At 49.6% G+C, this 19,302-nt stretch overlaps 2 protein-coding genes across 8 annotated transcripts; both read left to right on the top strand.

The window, feature by feature from the left end:
* Nucleotides 1-871: 871 nt before the first annotated feature.
* LOC308649399 (E3 ubiquitin-protein ligase makorin-3-like) lies at nucleotides 872-4,398 on the top strand (the record flags this gene model as incomplete). The annotated part of the gene is made up of 6 exons (XM_081294976.1): nucleotides 872-941; nucleotides 2,134-2,237; nucleotides 2,381-2,553; nucleotides 2,676-2,786; nucleotides 3,728-3,872; nucleotides 4,099-4,398. The coding sequence occupies 6 exons, from the start codon at nucleotides 872-874 to the stop codon at nucleotides 4,396-4,398; spliced, it is 903 nt and encodes a 300-aa protein (XP_081151102.1).
* Nucleotides 4,399-6,015: 1,617 nt separating this feature from the next.
* Nucleotides 6,016-17,871, top strand: FANCE (FA complementation group E). 7 transcript variants are annotated; one of them, XM_081296709.1, is made up of 10 exons: nucleotides 6,016-6,402; nucleotides 9,661-10,279; nucleotides 10,979-11,023; nucleotides 11,273-11,341; nucleotides 11,631-11,774; nucleotides 12,157-12,280; nucleotides 12,451-12,529; nucleotides 14,250-14,316; nucleotides 15,885-16,010; nucleotides 17,152-17,861. In XM_081296709.1, exons 1-10 carry the CDS (start codon nucleotides 6,170-6,172, stop codon nucleotides 17,251-17,253), a joined length of 1,608 nt encoding a protein of 535 aa, XP_081152835.1. In that variant the 5' UTR covers nucleotides 6,016-6,169; the 3' UTR covers nucleotides 17,254-17,861. The 7 variants fall into 7 exon arrangements, with proteins under 7 accessions (XP_081152835.1, XP_081152836.1, XP_081152837.1 ...); XM_081296710.1 differs by having other exon boundaries at nucleotides 17,092-17,217; XM_081296714.1 differs by having other exon boundaries at nucleotides 6,266-6,402; nucleotides 9,547-10,279; nucleotides 17,152-17,871.
* The last annotated feature ends 1,431 nt before the right edge of the window (nucleotides 17,872-19,302 follow it).

Here is a 19,302-nt window from a genome sequence, read left to right on the forward strand (position 1 = left end):
GGGTGGGATTAAAGGGGGCTTTGTCCAATGGGGGCAGGCAATTCTTTGAATTTCCTCTGAGAATGATGAAACCTACATAGTGATCTGTGCACAAGAGTAACTGTTTCATGATTTTACATTTATACCCCTGGCCTTCAACAGTTCTGTAAAAATGACACTTGTTATAAGTATGTTATCATGTAACAACACAGCAGTTGTAACCAGATCACCATTGCTAGCACCTCCTTAATGGCCTCCCTGCCCACCCTGTCCACAGTACAGCCCCTGCCCCGCCCCTTCCCGCCAGCCACTCCCTGTCTTGCTAGTTTATTTCCTGGGAGCCCTTGCCCCCAAATGCATCCATCCGGGGTTACTTGTCTTGTGGCTGGGCCTGGACTGGGCAGGGAAGGGGTGGGTCATGCCAAGTTGGAGCCGATCTTTATCCAAAAGTTTGGTATTTTGTTCCTTGTGGATTCTTTTACAATATTGCCCTTAAGTGTTATTTCTTCTAGGGACTTAGTGTTTTTGGCATCCCCTGAAGTTTTGTGGCCCAGGCAAGTACCTCACTCCCCTGTCTCAAGTCCTGGCCCTGTGTTCTTGGTTCTCTCTCACATCTCCCATGAGCCCCTCGGGCAGGGTCCAAGGCATACAGAAAGGGTCATCACCTTATTATAGATGGAGGCCCACAAGACTAACCACCCGGCCCCTTGGTACTCATCTCTGCCTTTCCTGCCCTCTGCCAGCTTCTCTGCCAGCCCCTTGCCCTTGGGTGCACTCTGGTCACTCTAAGGATCACAAAGGCAGGAACTAAAATGGAGCTGGGCACAGCTCAGGCAATTTCTTAGAAACTTTGTCCTCAGGGCTGATCACTGGGGGTCCAGCTGCCGTGCTTATGACAGAAAGGTGCCCCAAGTCTGCAGGTACTTCCATCGGGGCTTCTGCTTCCACCAAGATCAATGCAGGTAAGTGTGAGGGGCTGGGGGCAGGGATGCTGGAAGAACCACCTTTTGTGGACTGTGTCCTCCCTGAGTCTCCTCTACTCAGCCTCCAGGCTGAGCTAGCTCTGAGCCCTAGAGGGCTATCCCTGTCTCCTCACTCTCTTCCCCATACAGCTATCAGCACCTGAGGACCCCCGTGCCCCCAGAATGGGGCCACCACCATCCAGAGTCACATGTCACTCTTCTGGAGCCCCAGCTGGGACTGACCCACAGGGGTTCGGAGCCCACCCACCTGCCCTCCATTGCTATGGCCATAGACTGGGCCTGGCCTCATCCCCACTGGGACATGGAGCCTGATCTGCGGGAGGTTGGTGGCAGTTCCTGGAAACCTCTGTCTCCATCACGTGAGTCATCAAGGGATGCGACTTTTTAAAATTTCAAATTTTAAGCTAATATATATTTTAATGTTTAACCCGTAGATTTGAGGTGTCCCTCAAAAGCTCATGTGTGAGAAAATGAGAGAATTTTCAGAGATGAGAAGATTATAAGAACTTTAACCTAATCAGTGGATTAATCCACTGATATGGATTAACTGAGCATTAACTCTAGACAGAGAGGGTGTGACTAGGGGAGGTAGGTCACTGGGTTCACTGGGGGGTATATGCCTTTGGGTTTATATTTTGTCCCTGGTGAATAGAGCTTTTTCTCTGCTTACTGGCTCTAATGTTCTGAGATACTTTCCTCCCCACACCCTTCCACCATGATGTTCTGCCTCACCTTGAGCCCAGATCTATGGAGTTGGCTGATGAACCAAAAAAAGCTTTTCCTTCTCTGTATTGTTCTCATCAGGTATTTTGGTAGCAACGATGAAAAAGCTAATTAAAACATTATCAAAGCATATATCCAGTGCTATCAATATTATTCATTATGCGATGAATATTAAGCATTGTTAGTGCTGGGTGCGGTGGTGCACACCTGTATTTTCAGCTACTAGTGAAGCTGAGCAGGAGGATCTGAAGTCCCAGGCCAGCCTAGGCAACTTAGAAAGACTCAGATCACAATAAAAAGAGCTGGGGATGTAGCTCCGTGGTAGAGTGCACCTGGGTTTGATCTCCAGTGTCTTAAAATAAGATTAGGACTGGACTCTGAACTACACGGGGCAGGGTTTGGGGCCAGCTCTGAACCCTGTGGGTGAATGATGCGCTTTTCCCGACAGCTGCTGGCGGGCATCTCGGCCACTCCCAGGAGTCTCAGCCAGAGTCCCACCCTTTCCCGGAGCTGACAGCCCCACTTCAGAGCCTGGACCTTGAGGAGTGGCAGGTAGCAGGGAAGGGGTGGCAGAGGCTGGCTGCTGCTGCACTTCTGGGGATGCCCCGACCTTCTGGGGGAGGGGACTGGAGAAGGCTCTGGGGCTGTTTGGGGGGTAGGAGTGGGCAAGTGTTTCACCCCATCTGTGGTTGCAGGGAAAGCAGGACAGTCGGGATGTGGTGTGTGGCATCTGTATGGAGAAAGTGTGGGACAAGCCGGAAGCTGAGCGCGTGTTTGGCATCCTGCCCAACTGTACCCACGCTCACTGCCTGGGCTGCCTCCGTACCTGGCGGAAGAACCATCGGAACCTTCCACTGAATGTCATCAAGTCAGTGTCATTCAGGTGCCGGCAGGGAGGGAGGGAAATGCCCACAGAGACATGGACCAGGAGGCCAGTCTGTGGGCTTGCGACCGCCCGCCCCCCATTCAACCCCCACCTATCCCATGCAGGGCCTGTCCCCAGTGCCGAGTTCATTCCAGCTACATGATTCCCCACAAGTTCTGGGTGGGCGAAGGGCCTGAGAAGGAGCAGCTAATCAGGAATTTCAAGGCTTGGACCAGGTGAGGCAGGCGGGGTGGGGAGGAAGGAGGTGGCTTCCAGCCTGGGATCCTCAAACACTGGAAGATCAGAAGTGGCCCAAAAGGCTGTGACCAGTTTTTATAATTTTAGCAAGTCTGTTCAATAACAGGGTCTGAGATGGCAGCAGGAGTGGGCAGGGTTAATTTTTTTTTTTTTTAAAGAGAAAGTGAGAGAGGAGAGAGAGAGAGAGAGAGAGAGGGAATTTTTTTTTTTTAATATTTATTTTTTAGTTTTCGGCGAACACAACATCTTTCTTTGTATGTGGTGCTGAGGATCGAACCCGGGCCGCTCGCATGCCAGGCGAGCGGGCTACCGCTTGAGCCACATCCCCAGCCCCAGGGTTAATTTTCTATCTCTTTCTATTTATCTATCCGTCTATTTGTTTATTTATTTTGAAGTACTAGGGATTGAACCCAAGGGTATTCTACCACTAAGCTACATCCCCAGTCCTTTCAGTCCTTTTTTTTTTTTTTTTTTTTTTTTTTTGGTCAGCATCTTGCTAAGTTGCAGGTATTGAACTTGTGATCCTCCTGTCTCAAGGTTCCTGAGTAGCTGGGATTACAGATGTGTGCCACGATGCCTAGCTATTTTCAATGTGTTTTTTTTAAGACAGGAAAATACATTGATCTGAATGTATGTTGTTTGCTTTGATATTCTTTGAAAATGTGGGGTGGTTGACAAGGGTACTGAAGGGCAGCCCTTGAAAATGAAAATTAGGTACCCTTTAAGATACTTCACTGCCACCTGCTGGAAGAGAGTGGAAGAAGTGTAAAATCTACACTGGTACTCGGTACTGGCTTAGATGGGATGCTTTTGTGCTGGGTAAAACCTGCCCAACCTTGTGTCAGTCTAGAGAGCTCCTTGTTCCTGAAACAACAGAGCTTGGAGGTGATGGTCTTTATCTACCTCTACCTTGTCACAGCCAGATCCCCTGCCGGTTCTTCATGCGGGGGAGAGGCCGCTGCCCCTTCAAATCTGACTGCATCTACCTGCACCAGCTTCCAGCTAAGACCCCGGTCTCTGGTCCTCCTTGGCCTGACAGTGTTCAACTGGTCTCTGGGAGTAAGGTGATAACAGTAGGGACATGGGATCAGGGAGGCTCCTGGTCATGGTGTATAATTAATGTCCATGGCAACTGTAAACCTCTGTGTGATGTCTGTGGTGTGGATGGTGCCTGTGCTTACACCACTGTGCTGTGTCCAACCTGCCCAGCTCACACGTGAGCCTTGAGCTCCCTGTTTCCAGGACAATCGAGGTTGAAGCTGATGGGTTTTCAATAATTTTTCTCTCTAGTTCCAGGTACTGGGCCCAGCACTGTTCTTAAGGGGCCACCAAGCCAGAAGAGGATATGTTCTTCACAGATTGTGCCCTGGCTCTGGCTCTCTGAGGTTCAGAACTCCTGCTAGGTCTCAACAGTTCTCTATGGCCTGCTGCACCAGGATCGGCTGGAGGAGATGGGACGAGGGGAAGGGCTGGTGGTTCTTTCCCCTGTGGGGTTTAGTGGTAGGCAAAAGTAGCCAACCCTTTACCCCTGTGAACTACAGCAGTGACACAACTGGGGGACACAGGAATGGAGGATGGCTTCTGGGGTGAGAAAGGATTCTCACCTGCTTGCCAGTGTCTTGGCTTTTAACTTTGCTTTTTTGTAGGATTTTAGAAGAAAACTAATAAAATGTACCTAAGCTGTCACTGTGCATCTGAAGAATGATCTGCTTATAGCCCAGCCCCACCCCCAAGGGGAGTAGGGTTACTCTTTCATTCAATCTGTTATACTTTCACCTGTCACTTAGCTTCTGGAAGTCTCTGCTGTACACACATAAGAGGAAGCAAATGAGAAAGGCAAATAACATCATGAAACTGTTATGACCTTACAAAGCCTTTGAAAGGATCTCCGGATCTCCCAGGGCCCTTGAACTGTGTTTAGAATTTCCCCCCATTTTCCTTCCAGTTGGTTAGATGCAGATCTTGGTGCGGGAGCTGTAGAGTAGGGAGTGAGATTATAATTGAGGCTGGCAGGCGTTCCTGGTTCTTCATGGCCTGACCCACATCTTGATTACCCTATTTAAAAGTACCTCACCCTGATTCCCTTCTGTGCTGTCCCCCACCCCTCTAGTACTGGGGATTGAACCTGTGGTGTTCTACCAGTGAGCTACACCTCCAGTTCTTTTATTTTTTATTTTGAGATGGTCTTTCTAAATTATTGTGGCTGGCTTTGAACTTGCCATCTCCTCCTGTCTCACCTCCCAGAGTCACGGGGATTATAGGTGCACACCACTGCATCTGGCTTCTTGAAAGTTCTATATCACAAACATTCTATTGCTTACTTATTTAGCTTTTTCTCTTCACTTGTATGTCAGTGATGAAGGCAATGACCTGTGTTTGGTCCCCTGTATTCCCAGTTCCTAGGTGCTCAGTAAACATTTTTTTTTTTTTTTTTTTTTAGTATTTTGTTTTAGTTGGGAAACAATACCTTTATTTTTATGTGGTGCTGAGGATGGAACCCAGCGCCTGGCATGTGCTAGGCGAGTGCTCTGTTGAGCCACAACCCCAGCCCCTAGTAAACACTTACTGAATGAATGGATCTGTGTGGCACCAGAGCTGGGGGGATGGATAGTACAAGTTGGCTCCCAAAGTGGAGATTTATGGGCCACTGAGGGCTGGCTCTTCCTACTCCTAGAGTTCAGTGATCTCTTGTATCCTCTAAGTGGAAGGTGGCACCACTCCTGGCACCTATAGACAATCAGGGCAAGACTGCTACTTGGTCTTTGAAAGATTCACAAAATAATTGTAGATGACTGAAACACCAAATGGGGCAGCATTTGACTTGGTTGAAATTAAATGGCAGAGTAAATACCATAAATTTCCTTTTTTCTTTTTGCGGTACTGGAGAGTCCACCCCAGGTGCTAGCACAGCCAGGTAAGCACTCTACCCCTGAACTACAGCCCCAGCCCTTCGGGCCTTTATTCTGCCCCACCGCTTCTGCGGGTGACTGAGGAAGATGCTTAGGATCCGCCCCTCCACTAAGCCCCGCCCCATTAAGATCCCGCTCTGACGCGCTCCGCCCACAAGCCAACCGCCCGTTCTGGCCCCGCCCCGCCCGCGGACACGCCCCGTCATTGGCGCCACACCTACTCTCCGGCCTGGCAATTTGTGGACCCGCCTCTTCCTGTCCGCACTCGCGCCCCGCCTCCCACCCTGGCCCCGCCTCGTCTCCCCGCTACTCAGCGGGGGAACAGCTCGGGTTTGAGACGCTGTCTGTGTAGCGTCCCGCGCTGGAGGAGGCGCTGTCAAGTCTGGGCCAGCCTCGAAGCTGAGGCCTTAATTAGGGCGGGGGAGTAGAGTGGCGCGGCACCTGCGCCCGGGATGGCGACCCTTGGGACTGGGGATGAAGGATCCGCACCTTGGGCGTCCTTGGAAGCACCCGCCCGCCTCCTGCTGCAGGCACTGCAGGCTGGGCCGGAGGGGGCGCGGCGCGGCCTCGGGGTGCTGTGGACGCTGGGTCGCCGCGGTGGGGAGCCCTTCGACTGGGGCCGCTTCCTGGAGGCTCTGTGCCAAGAGGAGCCAGTCCTTTGGGGACCCGACGCCCGCCTGGAGCTGTAAGTCCTCGGCTTACTGCCCCGCTGCAGTCACCAGAGGTCCGACGGTCGCTTCCTCTCTGTTACTGAGGAGGGGACTGAGCTCAGAGGTTAAATCACTGCCCACCGCGAGGGGCGCGCTACCGCGCAGCCTGGGAGGAGTGACACTCCTCACTGGGCACCTACTGTGTGCCTGGCAGTGCTGGACACTGTGGATACTAAGACACCCCTTCTGTTGGACGTATATAAATGAGTATAAGTAGAGTTAAATAGATTTTGATTGTATACTTTCATTTCTAAGAAAAATAGAATGTACACCTTCACTATAGATAAACTTACGTATGAAGTGCACACAATTGTTAACCTATGTACCTTATAAAATAAACTGAAATAGAGTTTTTTTAAAAAAATGTATTCTACTGGGGATTGAATTCACCAGCGTTTAGCCCCTGAGCTACATTCTCAGTTCTTCTTTCTTTCTTTTTTTGTTTGTTTATGTTGTTTGAGACAGGGTCTCATTAAGTTGCCGGGGCAGGCCTCGAACTTGTGATCCTACTGCCTCAGCCTCCGAGTAGCTGGGATTACAGGCAGAAATAGTTATTTAAAACAGATGTGATAAGTGATGGGATAAACATCTGCTAATTTTGGTGGCTTTCTACTCGTTTTTTTCAAAGTGATATACACTTTCAGGCAAGAAAGAACATTTTCTTTGAGAATAGTAACTACAAATCTATATTTTGGTGTTCTTGATAATTTCCAGTTTTTTGAATGATTTTGGACTTTTTCATACCCTCTTTTCATGGCTGACAAGGAATTCCTACTAGGAGTTTCTATTGTTGCATGGCCGTTTTCTTATTTGATTGTGCTCCCTTTACTGGCCTCATTCTTGGTCTTTAGTTTCTTTGCAGGCATCCTATCCTTTTAAGCCACCTGTCCATTGTGTGAAGATTCATGTTTAAAAAAAGGTAATACAGATCTTAACTGCACTTAAGTAGCATAGTTAACTCAAACACACGGAAAATGCAGAGTGAGGTGCCAACCCATCTTCAGCTCCAGTGGTACAGGTCTTCCTCCCTTCTTGGGCCAGGTTCCCCAAAGTTGGCCTGGAAACTGGTATACGGAGAGCAAACTATATGTTAAATTTTTGTGCTGTGTAATTTTTTGTGTTTTAGATAAATAGGTAGAAGTTCTATATAGCCTTCCCATACTTTTTGAACTTTTTTTTTCTTTTGTAATACTAGAGATTGGACCCAGTGGTGCTCTACCTCTGAGCTATATCCCTAACCCTTCTTGGTTTTTATTTTTTTAAATTTGAAACAAGGTCTCATTTAGTTGCTGAGTCTGGCCTAGGACTTGGAATCCTCCTGCCTCAGCCTCTGCAGTTTTTGGGATAACAGATGTGCTGAATTTCATGGAAGAGATGGGTTAGGATAACTTGTCTGAATCCCTAAATTGAAAAGTATAGTAATGTTTGTCCAGTTCTCTGCCTTTTTAATGGATACAGTAAGGGAGGGCAAGAGGCTTAACCTAGGGCCCATGGATAGAACTGTATTTCAATACACTTAATTTCCTTTGTAATCCTAGGTATTTTGTTTAAAGTATTTAACCCTCATTCAGAGAAGGGGCTCATGGCACTAAACAAGATGCCATGGATCCCTTGGCACCACAGACCCTTGGAGTAGGGTCTTCCATATCTCTCTACTCCCAAGAATAATCCTGGCATAAATTAACCATCTTCTCTCTCTCTCTCTCTCTCTCTCTCTCTCTCTCTCTCTCTCTTTCCTGTAGTTCTCTCTTTCCCTTTTTTTGGCACCAGGGATTCAATCCGGGGGCTCTTCACCACTGACCCCTATCTCCAGCCCTTTTTATTTTTTGATGCAAGGTCTTGCTAAGTTGCTGAAGGTCTTGCTAAGTTGATGAAGGTGGCCTTGAACTTGTGATCTTCCTGCCTCAGCCTCTCAAGCTGCTGGGATTACAGGCATGTGCCATTATGCCCTGCCACATTGAATCTTCCACAAAGAAGTGAAAGTTTACTTTTTTTTCCCTCCTTCCTCTCATGCCAAGAACCTCTGTGTGATATGACATAAAGCCCTGCAAAGTCGCACAGAGGGAGCAGCTCAGGCATGATAGGGGGTAGGCTAGATGCAGCCATGACTTGTTTGCCACATCAAGCCTCAAGTCACACAGGGTCTGGATTTGTGCCTCTGCAAAATTACAGACCGCCGCATTGCATTATGGGCCTTTAGGGCATGGGAGGATAGTGTTTAAATCAGAGAATGCTGGGTGCTTGCAGGAAGGAGTTTTCCTTCTGCCCTTACACCAGGGTTCCAAAAGAAAAGGCTCCCACCCTGCTCTCCCCCATTGCCTCTGTGAATACTGTTTGGAAACTAAAGTTGTAATGAAGATTATTATCTGATGGTTCCTTCTGTTTGAAGTCTCACCTCCTCTGTGAAGCCTTCTCTGTTTGAAGCAGCCCTTGCCTATCTCTGCACCCTGATTCTCAGAGAGTTAATTCATTCAATAAATGTTCACCTAGGCAATACTGGTACCCAGAGGAAGGAGACTCTGCCTTTGGTTTTCAGTAATTCACAGTTTTGTGACAGGAACAAGGGAGATAGTGGGATGAGTAACCCTGACAGTTCCAGGGGATTGCCAGGTGGGGCTTCAGGACAGCTTACACAGCATCCTGGAGTGTTGTTTTGGAGTATTGTTTTGACCTAAAATATGGAAATAGACTTTTTTCTTTGTTATACAAAACAAACCTGGGGCTGGGTATGTGGCTCAGTGGTAGAGCACTTGCCTGGCATGCATGAGGCCCTGGGTTCCATCCCTAGCACCACAGAACAACAGCAGCAACAAGAAGAAGCATGAATCTTTTTTTGTTGTTATTGTTTTAGTTGTCAATGGACCTTTATTTTACTTATTTATATGCGGTGCTGAGAATCAAACCCAGTACCTCACACATGCTAGGCAAGCACTCTACTACTGAGCTACAACCCCAGCCCAGAAGCATAAATCTTACAGAATAAGTTCCAACATTAATTTCTTAGTTGAAATAGGAGATATCCAAGAGGTTAAGATCAGGGCCTGGTGTATAGTAGATGCTCAGTGAACACTTGCCAATGACTCATGCTGTCCTCTCTCCATCCACACCAACTCTTGCAGGTGCTGCTGTCTGTCTCCCATCTGTCCTCTGCTATTGTGCCCCCAGCCTGCCCTAATCTGCCCTGAGCTTCCTCCAGCAAGACACTGACTGCTTGCTCTCCCTCTGCTACCCAGGAAACCACTGTTGCTGCGATTGCCCACATTATGCAGGAGGAACCTGATGTCCCTGCTGATGGCTGTTCGGCCGTCACTGCCTGAAAGCAGGCTCCTCTCTCTGCTGCAGATTGCCCAACAGGACTCAGTCTCTGCTCCTGATGCCTGGCTCCGATCCCTGGGAACATTGCTACAAAGGGATCTGGGGATTGGAGTGTCTCTTGAGGGAGCCTCTCCATTGTCCGAAGGGTGCCAGAGACGGCTCCAAGGCCTGTGTAGGCAGCTGGGCCAGGGGGGCAGGAGGTTGAAATTGCCCCAGGCTGCAGACCCTGAAGGGGAACAGGAGGAGGAGGAGGACAGGAACTCACAGCATCGTGGGAAACGCAGAAAGGAGCCAGAGGAAGAGCCTGCCAGTCCTGAGGGGGAGAGGGCCCCCAAAAGATCCCGGGATTGGGAGGGGGAAGAAGATCACAAGGATGAGAGTCTTGAACACGAGTCATTGGAATCCCTGGGTGATGGAGGAGCCACATCAACTACTAAGAACCAGCTGGATGTGGGAGCTGAGACCAGTGAGACTGGCCTGAGTCTGGAGGAAGCCAAGGGTCTTGCTACAAGCATGAAGTTGCCCAAAGCTGTCCAGGTACTGTGGTGGGGAGGCAGGGTTTATCCATGCTGGTTGGGACGCTGTTTCACAACTGGGATCCATGGAGCAGGGGGATGGAGGCCTGCGAGGAAGGAGTCCCCCCTGCCCAGCCTTATGGAGAGGGTTAAGGAGGGAGTTATAGAGGTGGGAAACACTTCTAACCATCTGTAACATGGAGTTGTTAAAGGGTGCCAGGCAAGGCAAGAGACTCTGGGGCCACCCTGTCACCAATCCTAGGGGTTAAGGGGAATCATATCTGCCCTACCAGCCAGGACCGGGTTTACTTCATTAGTGTTGGATGGAGAGAAAATAAGTCTGGACAACTGGATTTTACATGGACCTTATCTGGTTTGGATTCTTAGAACTTTGCAAGATAGAGGCTTCATGTTCTTAGCTCTCTTGACTCATCTTTGTCCACTAGCTCCCACTTAACAGGCTCCCCCTGACGCCAGTACCAGTGATTGACCCCAGGGCTGCTTTACCACTGAATTACATTCCCAGTCCTTTTTTATTTTTTGTTTTGAGAACAGAGTCTTGCTAAGTTACTGATGGTCTCACTGAATTGCTCAGGCTGACCTCAGACTTGCAATCCTGCCTCAGCCTCTTGAGTTGCTGGGATTATGGGCATACACTACAGTGCCCCGCTGACCAGGGGCAGGGAGCTGGGCTGGGTAGTGACTGAACTCTCCTCTGCAGGACCAGGTGCCCAGGCTGCAGCAGCTGCTGAAGACCTTCAGGGAGGTGATTGACCCTACCCTACTCACCGTAGCCCTTCTTCCACCTCTGCCCAGACCTCAGCCATGCCCTGGGAAGCCCCAGCACATTGAGGATCAGGCTGGTGGGGGGTGGGGTTGGAGGGAAGGTCTGAGGACGGTCACTGCTGAGGCTCGTCTTGGCCCGAGAATAGACGGGCCATCACCAATTGAAGGGGTGGCCTCAGTGAATTGTCACCAAGGGCTCTGCCAGCCCTGACGGGATTTACCTCCCCAGGGAAAGGAGCGGTTGGAGGCTGCCCCACCAAGTGAGCTGCAACTTTTCCATGAGTGTAGTTCCAGCCAGGTGAGGCCAGAAAGACTGTTTGTCCCTGAGTTTATGGCCACTCCCCCCACCTTTTTCCTCTTTAACTTTTGTTTCCTTACCTCCTACGGGAATCTTGCCCTCTTCTGTCTCTTGGGTAGAGTCACCCTGAGTGCTTTTCTGAGCCCTCGATTCCTTCCCATAGGCCAGTTCACCCACCCTTAATTTGTCCTGGAGCTTCCTTGCTCTGCCTCTTTGATTGCCCACTTGGCTTGTGACAGCCTAGCAGAGTTAGACTGAGCATTCCTGTGTGTCCCTTGTCCTTGGGCAGATGGAGCTGCTGTGTGTCCAGCTGCAGCTCCCCCAGCTCTCAGCAGCAGGCCTCCTGCAGCTCTGCACCTGGCTGCTGGCCCTGTCCCCAGACCTCAGCTTCAGCAGTGCCACTGTGCTGACCAGGAGCCTCTTTCTTGAACGGGTAGGTTCACTGGTAGCCCCCAGGACAATGGGGAGAATGTCTGAGCCCTTGGAAGAGGATTGCATGGGAGAGGGTGTTCCTGGCCATGCAGGCACCTGGTCTTGCTGGGCAGCTTAGGGCCCTGCTCAACAGGCTGGGCGTGGGTCTCCTGGCATCTAACTTCCTTCTAGGGCCTCAGAATTCTTTCAGAAGCTGATTGAGGGGATTTGGGGGTTGGGGAGGGAAGCTATGTGTCTTTCCACTGAATAGGTCCCCTGAGCCCTAGATAAAAGATCTTGTAATTTTTCCCTGTACAACATGTATCACTATCTGAAATATATCTCAGATAAACATTTACTGAAGGAAGAGAAATGAGTTACTGTTTCCTCCCTGTTGGCTGCAGATCCTCTCCCTGACTTCCTCTGCTTCCCGGCTGCTCAGGACGGCCCTGACTTCATTCTGTGCCAAGTACACCTACCCCGTCTGCAGCGCCCTCCTTATCCCCCTTCTCCAGGCCCCAGGCATAGGTAATTCTAGAACCATCCCCAGACCTGGTACCTCTGCCCTCTGTGCCCAGCACCCTTTGCTGGTAGGAGTTGAGTGTTCTGTGGGTCAAAACACCTGTTGCTTCCCTGGCGGTGACAGGCATCCTGTTCCCCCCAGGCCCACCTCCTCCCCTTTGCTCTCCCTGGCCCAGGTCCAGCTCAAACAGAGTTACTGTGTGGCCTAATGAAGGACGAGTCCCTGGAGCCGGACACACAGGGCCTAATGCTGGGGTAAGTGTGCAGGACTCCATGTTGCCTCCACTTCCATCTTTCCCTCAGGCCAGGCCTGTTCCAGGTGGCAGCCGGCTGGGCACCAGACCCTGGTCCTCAAAGACAGGATGTGGTGTAGCTGGTGCCCCTGTCACTCCAGCTTGAACCTGCCTCATGCCTTCCACCAATGGGCCCGTGCACATTGCCATTCCATTCACTTTCCCATGCACTTCCCGAGCCCAGGGTTGCTGTTCTCCCCACAGTGGCCTCTGTGGGGTGTGGGGCTAGCTCCATGCCAAGTGCCCTGGGAATGCAGATAAGAGGCAGGTCCCTGCTCTGGAGTGCTTCATGGCCTAGCTGGAACATGGCGTGGTGGTTAAGAGCATGGCTCTGCAGTCAATATCATTTTTATTTAGATACATGAACTCAAACTCGTTACTCCATCTCTATGATCTTTCATTTCCTCACATATGAAAAATGGGGGTGATATTCATTTCATAGGACTTTTCTAGATATCAAATGTGATGATGCATGTAATGAATTCAGCACAGTATTTGGCATCTAATAAGTGCTCAAAATTGATATTAAAATAGTGTTAAATTGAGGTATTAAAATTGATACAGACATGAAATAATGAATAAGACGGACCTCATTGGACACAGTTGTGAAATATAAAATGCTAATTAGGAGAGGACTGCCTCAAAAATAATAGCAGCTGCCACTCACTGGACATTTTCTCTGTGCTTTAGAGTCTCATATACTTCATTCAGTCCTGTGAGGCAGGAGTGCTGCCACCTGAGAGCTGGAAAAAATGCTTAGAGAGGTTAAGGCATTTGGCTAAAAGGTCGCCCAGCCAGCAAGTGGGATGAACCAAGCCTGCCCGCTCAGGAAGCCACAAGTCTCCACTGTGACGTGCTGCATTTTGAAATGAGGGGAGGGCCGCACAGTGGAACAGGAAGCGCAGCTGGAGTGGCCATGGCGTGGGTGGAGCTTTGCAGGGAAGGCCACCTGCTCCAGGAGGCCTATTGTGTCATCCCACAGCGTCACCTTCCTCCTCTTTGAGTTTCCTTCACCTTTGGTTCTCAAAATGCACTCTTGACTCCTGGTTATTTTTTAGTAGGAAACTATATTATATTAACCAGATTTTTGTTGCTGTGGCCAAAATACTCAACAAGTCCAACTTGGAGGAGGAAAAAGTTTTTTTGGCTCATGGTTTCAGAGGTTTACTCCATGCTCAGCCGACTCCCTTGCTCAGTGCCCAAGGTGAAGCAGAGCATCATGATGGAGAAGAGCTGCTCAGCTTATGGCTACTGGGAAGCAGAGAGTGAGAGAGATGGAGGCGCCACAGACGAATAACCCCAAAGGCACACCCCACCTGCCTAGAGTTACTACCCACTTCGTCCATTCAAATTAGGATGGATTGATTAGGTCACAACTATGGTAATCCAATCATTTACCTCCTGCATTAACCGGAGCTTTGGGGGACACCTCAGATGCAAACCATAACTCCTCTCACCATCACACTACTGTATCCTTCACCGTCAACTCCTGGGGGTCTTGGGTTGTGACCTTCCTCGTGCATGTACGGGCTCTGCAGCAGAGGCTGCTGGGGCTGTTGCCCATGTCACAGGGCTCTGACTACTTTGTTGGCAGGGATCTTGGCTGGCCCCAGAACAAGAGCAGTAAAAACCCAGGTTTGATGGGCAGTTGGGCCTTTCTCACCAGGAACACTTCTCCACAGGCAGATCTTAGAGCTGTCCTGGAGGGAGGAGACTTTCCTGGTGTTGCAGTCACTCTTGGAGCGGCAGGTGAGCAGGCCGCCTTGGAGGCAAGTGGGCAGAGAAATGCTGCAGTGCTGTGGGGGATGGAGGGATCCTGGGTTTCTGGGTCTTTTCAGTGATGAGAGGTAAGCAGGACGATCACCCTACGGCGTGGTGCCCCATGACGGGGAGAGCCCTGCAGCTCGCAAGGTTGGGAGCAGAGCTGACCATGTGGTCTATCTAGCTCTACCTCTAATAAGTTTGGGGCTCTAGGACAGGATTTTTTTTAAATATTTTTTTTATGTATTTATTTATTTTTATGTGGTGCTGAGGATCAAACCCAGCACCTTGCACGTGCCAGGTGAGAACTCTACATCTGAGCCACAACCCCAGCCCCAGGATTTTTTGATATGTATGTGTAAACTTAAGTTTTGAATAGGTAATAGATTCTAATGTTCATAAATTTTCTTTCTTATTTCTGGTACTGGGGATTTAACTTAGGAGTACTTAACCACTGAGCCAAATCCCCAGCCTTTTTTATTTTTGAGGCAGGGTCTCATTAAGTTGCAAAGGGCCTCACTAAGTTGCTGAGGTTGGCTTCAAACTTGCAATCCTCCTGCCTCAACCTCCTAAGTCACTGGTATTACAGGCATATGCCACTGTGCCTGGAAAGCTGACATTTCTTTATGCTTCAGTTTCCTCTTTTAAGAAAGGAGAGTTATTTATTTATTTATTTGGTGCTGAGGATCGAACCCAGGGCCTCACATGCCCTAGGTGAGCCACAACCCCAGACCCAAGAAAGGAGAGTTATGAGACTGGAATAAAGTTTCAATGGGGTAATTGGTATAAAGTGCTCAGAACCGTTCCTGATGCATAGTATTGATTAAATTATTATGAATCGCTGCAGTGTCCCTTGGGATCTTTCACTCCTTTATATCTTCAGCCACAAGGCAGACTGTGTATCCTTGGTTTCACCTTGGTGTTTTGCAACAGTGGCTACCATTTTCTGAGACCTGTCTCAGATCCTGTGTGCATTATTTCATTTATCTTTCTCACAATCTTCAGAGTTAGATATTTTGAGCCCCATGTTACAGATGTGGAAACTGAAGCTTAGTTCTCCATCACTGTGACAAAATGTCTGAGATAAGCAGCTTACAAGGAGGAAAGGTTTATTTTGGCTCATGGTTTCTGAAGCTTCAGTCCATAGTTGGCCCAGTTGCTTTTGAGTATATAGTGAGGCAATAGATCTTGGCTGCAGGAGCATGTGGCAGAGGAGGTTGCTCACCTCACGGTGACCAGGAAACAGAAAGAGACAGAGAGGAGGGGCAGGGGTCCCAGTGTTCCTTTCCATGGCCCACCACAAGTGACGGAGCTTCCTTTTGCTAGGATCCACCTCCTAAGGCTCCACCACCTTCCAGTAGTGCCACCCTGGGGACCAAGCCTTCAGCACGTGGGCCTTTAAGGGACATTCCAGACCCAAACTATAGCATTTGGTTAAGCTACTTGCCCAGGGTCACCTCGTGAGGAAATAGTGGAGTTAGGAATTGAGTCCAGGAGAGGCTGAGTGAAGAGCGCAGGCCTTTCTTGTGATTTGCTCCATCTCTTAATGTGTGCAGGTAGAGATGACCCCAGAGAAGTTCAGTGTCTTGATGGAGAAGCTCTGTAAAGAGGGGCTGACAGCCACCACCTCCCTGGCCTATGCCAAGCTCGTGCTGACAGTGATGACCAAGTACCAGGCTCATGTGAGTGTTGATAGGGCCGCAGGGGGTGGTCCTACTGGCCAGGCTGCTCTGGGTCTGCCATGAGGGTATACAGATTTCGAAGGAATAAAACACTTGCCAGGGAAACACAAGTTCAAGTCCAGAACTGAGAAATGGGACTGCTTAGGGGTTTATTCATCCAGCTAACACCTCTTTGAGCCAGATATTACAGTTAACTATTTATCATGTCTTTCCTGTTCACTAGCCTGAGATTGGAGGACAGGGTCATCTCAAGGGGAGGGACTGCATTGTGGTTACTATGATTTATCAACACAAGTGGCAAATCTAGCTACAGGCACATGCCATGGTGCCTGAGCTCCATTTTATAGATGAGGAAATGGAGACTCAGATTAAAGTCATTTACGCAAGGTCACATTGCCAGGACTGGCAGCATTTTATAGGGGGCGCAGTAAGTCAGGGACTGGGCTTTAGTTCTTGGCTGTTGGCATTTTACCTTTTTCTTGGAGATCACAGACCTATTTGTTAATTTCATGAAATTTGCTATAGATCCTCCCAGAAAAGTGAAAATATGAGCATGTCTCTGCTGCACAATTTCAGGGGGTTTCCAGACCCTCTGTAGCTCACGGAAGAGGAATGCCCCATGTGGGGCTTCAGGAGTCTTCTAAGGGAGAGTTATTTGGTCACATTTGCATTATAAAGAAGCCCCTGGTTTTCTTGAGGAGTGGGGATTGGAGAGGGAAGATGCAGGGCCTGGGAGTTGTCAGGACTTGCACCAGCAGGTCAGAAAAGAGAATGAATGTGTGGTCTCAAAGGAAGGTGGCGGGCACAGTGGAGTCTTGAACCTGTTTCCTCATCTGTAAAAGGGAGGGCTGTGAGGACTACGGAGGAATGTGTGCAGGTCTGCCGCATGTAAGCCCCCAACACTTGCCTAATGCTGTTAATTTAACTTATTAGTAAGTCGCGCAACTAGTATTTGATTCCAGACCTACCTGGATCCATGGCTGGCTAACCATGGTGAAATAATAAGGTGTGGTCGCTCAGGAGCCTCCTGCTCTTCCTCCTCTGGTCCTTTGTCCTGGCTTTCTCTCTCCTTCCTAAACAGGGCCCCTGGGGTAGAGAGGTGAGGGGAAGGACCAGTCGCTAGAGTCTTCCTCCTCCCCAGATCACTGAGGCCCAGAAGCTGGACCTGGCCATGGTCCTAGAGTCCAACACCACCTTCCTGAGGAAGTCCCTACAGGCTTCCTTGAAACATCTGGGCCACTGACCATCCAGCAAGGGATCACCTCCTGGAGCTCCGACACCAGTTTCCTGAAGGAGATTTTGCCCTCAGCACCTCTCCCTGACTCCTTGCCTCAGACTGATCCCCGCCGATCCAGACTGACCAACTGCATCCCTGTTCCAGGCTGCAGAGGCCATCCTGACCTCCCAGTCAGGAGGGAGAGCTCTGGAGTGAAGGGAGGGGGCTGAATGAACTGTTTGCCAGGGCTGCTGGTCCTGGGCTTGCTCCTCATCACCTCTGAGGCTGCAGAAATGGAAACTTTCTGACAGGCCTAAGTAGTCAATGGCGATGCTCAGTGGGGTCAATGATAGACACACAGTGCTGGAGGGGACCTGGGCCACCTCTGTGCTCAGCACAGCTCTCTTATGACCCTCTGTCTTTGTTTTCTAATTTGAATAAATTATCAATAGCATTTAATAAAAAGCAGGTGGTTTAATGATGTCTTATTAGAAGCAGTGCCTGCCTACCTTCCCAAGTAACTGGGTACAATTGAGCCATCCCCCACTCCCTGCAACCTCCTGCTCAGTAACAGGAGGCATCCTCTTCCTTATGAGGGGAACAGTGTAGAGTGTTTTTTCTGAAATTCATTCATTTACATTCCCTGTGGGCCGGTAATATGTGACCACCACCACCACCACCCACAGCCCCACAGTAGGTGAGGCATGTAGCAACCACTGGGCAGGGGTGTGGTGGGAATGAGGACTTAAAAGGTGAGAGTATCTCAGGCCGGAGTTGGGAAAGGGTTTGGGCCCAATAACATCTGACAAGGGCCGGGCGGTCCTGGGGGTACTGCTGTGGGCAGAGAAGAGGACAGAACATACTTTAAAGGTAGGTAGTGCTGTGGGCCTGTTTTACATCTTTGTATTCCCAAGGCACCTAGCTAAGCCCTTTGTTTACAGAAAACACTTTGAACATATAAATGTTACTGAGTCAGCTGTCAAGTGAACATTCACTACAGTATCTTCCTAGCTGCAGGCATTGAAGGACCAAGAACAGAACTTTCTGGTCACTTCCCTGACCACAGCTTCCTAGGAAGCCCCAAACCACTATTCAAGCAAGATAATGAGAGAGGAAGGTCAGGGCTAGGGATAAAGCCTGTTTTGTTTTGTTGTAGATGGATATAATACCTTTATATCTTTTTATGTGGTGCTGAGGATAAAACCCAGTGCCTCATGTGCTAGGCAAGCACTCTACCACTGAGCCACAACCCCAACCTTAAAGCCCTGTTTTGAGAATAACAGTTGAGGCAGAGGGCAGGAGGAAGTGGACAGGGGTTTAGGGGACAAACATGCCAGAATTGCATGCTGGCAGTGGCCTTCACCAGTTCTGTACCCAGTATGTGTGACTACTGAACCCCAGGCCCTGGACCTCTTTGGCTGCTCCCTGCATTGTAGTTACTAAGTTGAGAGGCAAGGTATGGAAGAAAGTAAGTTGACTGAAAAACCAGCTAATCAAGAAGATAGGACTCTTGTCCACAGCCCTGAGAGCTCTCGCTTCTCTCTTGTGGGGAGGCTAGTTTAGGGACAGTTTATATAGGAAATGGGTGATCCCAGACTGGTGGGCACTTTCTCACAGGTGGAGGTTTGTGACCAAAGGATGCATGATCCTAATTTCACAGTCAGGAGATGCTTTTCAGTTTTGCAAATCTCAACAGCAGAGATAATTATTTCCTTGGGCTACTCTCATCACGGTAGTTGACATTACACAGCAGGCCGGCGGGGCTAGCTACCTTGAGGCTTTCTCCCTGACCAACAGATTCAAAGGCTTAAATGAAAATATAGTTCACCTGATTGTCTTGGAAGACAAGAGTCAGGTAAGGTTTATCAGGGAGTCAGCAGAAGTGGTCTCTGAGCTGTTTCAGATTCAGCGCCTTCCCTAAGAGCCTGGCAGCAGCTGGCCAATGGGGACAGTTAAGGTGGGTCCGCTGCATGGCGCGGGCGCCCCCCAGCGGCGACACGCAGCTGCGCTCCTTTGGGTTGAGTCTATCGACTGCGTTCTGGACGTAGTCCGCGGGAACGACATTTCTCGCGAGAG

This window comes from Spermophilus citellus (genome assembly GCF_964194105.1).
Source record: "Spermophilus citellus genome assembly, chromosome: 5".
NCBI lineage: Eukaryota > Metazoa > Chordata > Mammalia > Rodentia > Sciuridae > Spermophilus > Spermophilus citellus.

Excerpts from the sequence above, each read along its gene's own strand:
- FANCE (XM_081296709.1), top strand. The coding sequence starts at position 6,170 with ATGGCGACCCTTGGGACTGGGGATGAAGGATCCGCACCTTGGGCGTCC. Across the intron at positions 6,403-9,660 it reads CCCGACGCCCGCCTGGAGCT|GAAACCACTGTTGCTGCGAT; the intron begins GTAAGTCCTCGG and ends TCTGCTACCCAG. Across the intron at positions 11,775-12,156 it reads GGAGCCTCTTTCTTGAACGG|ATCCTCTCCCTGACTTCCTC; the intron begins GTAGGTTCACTG and ends TGTTGGCTGCAG.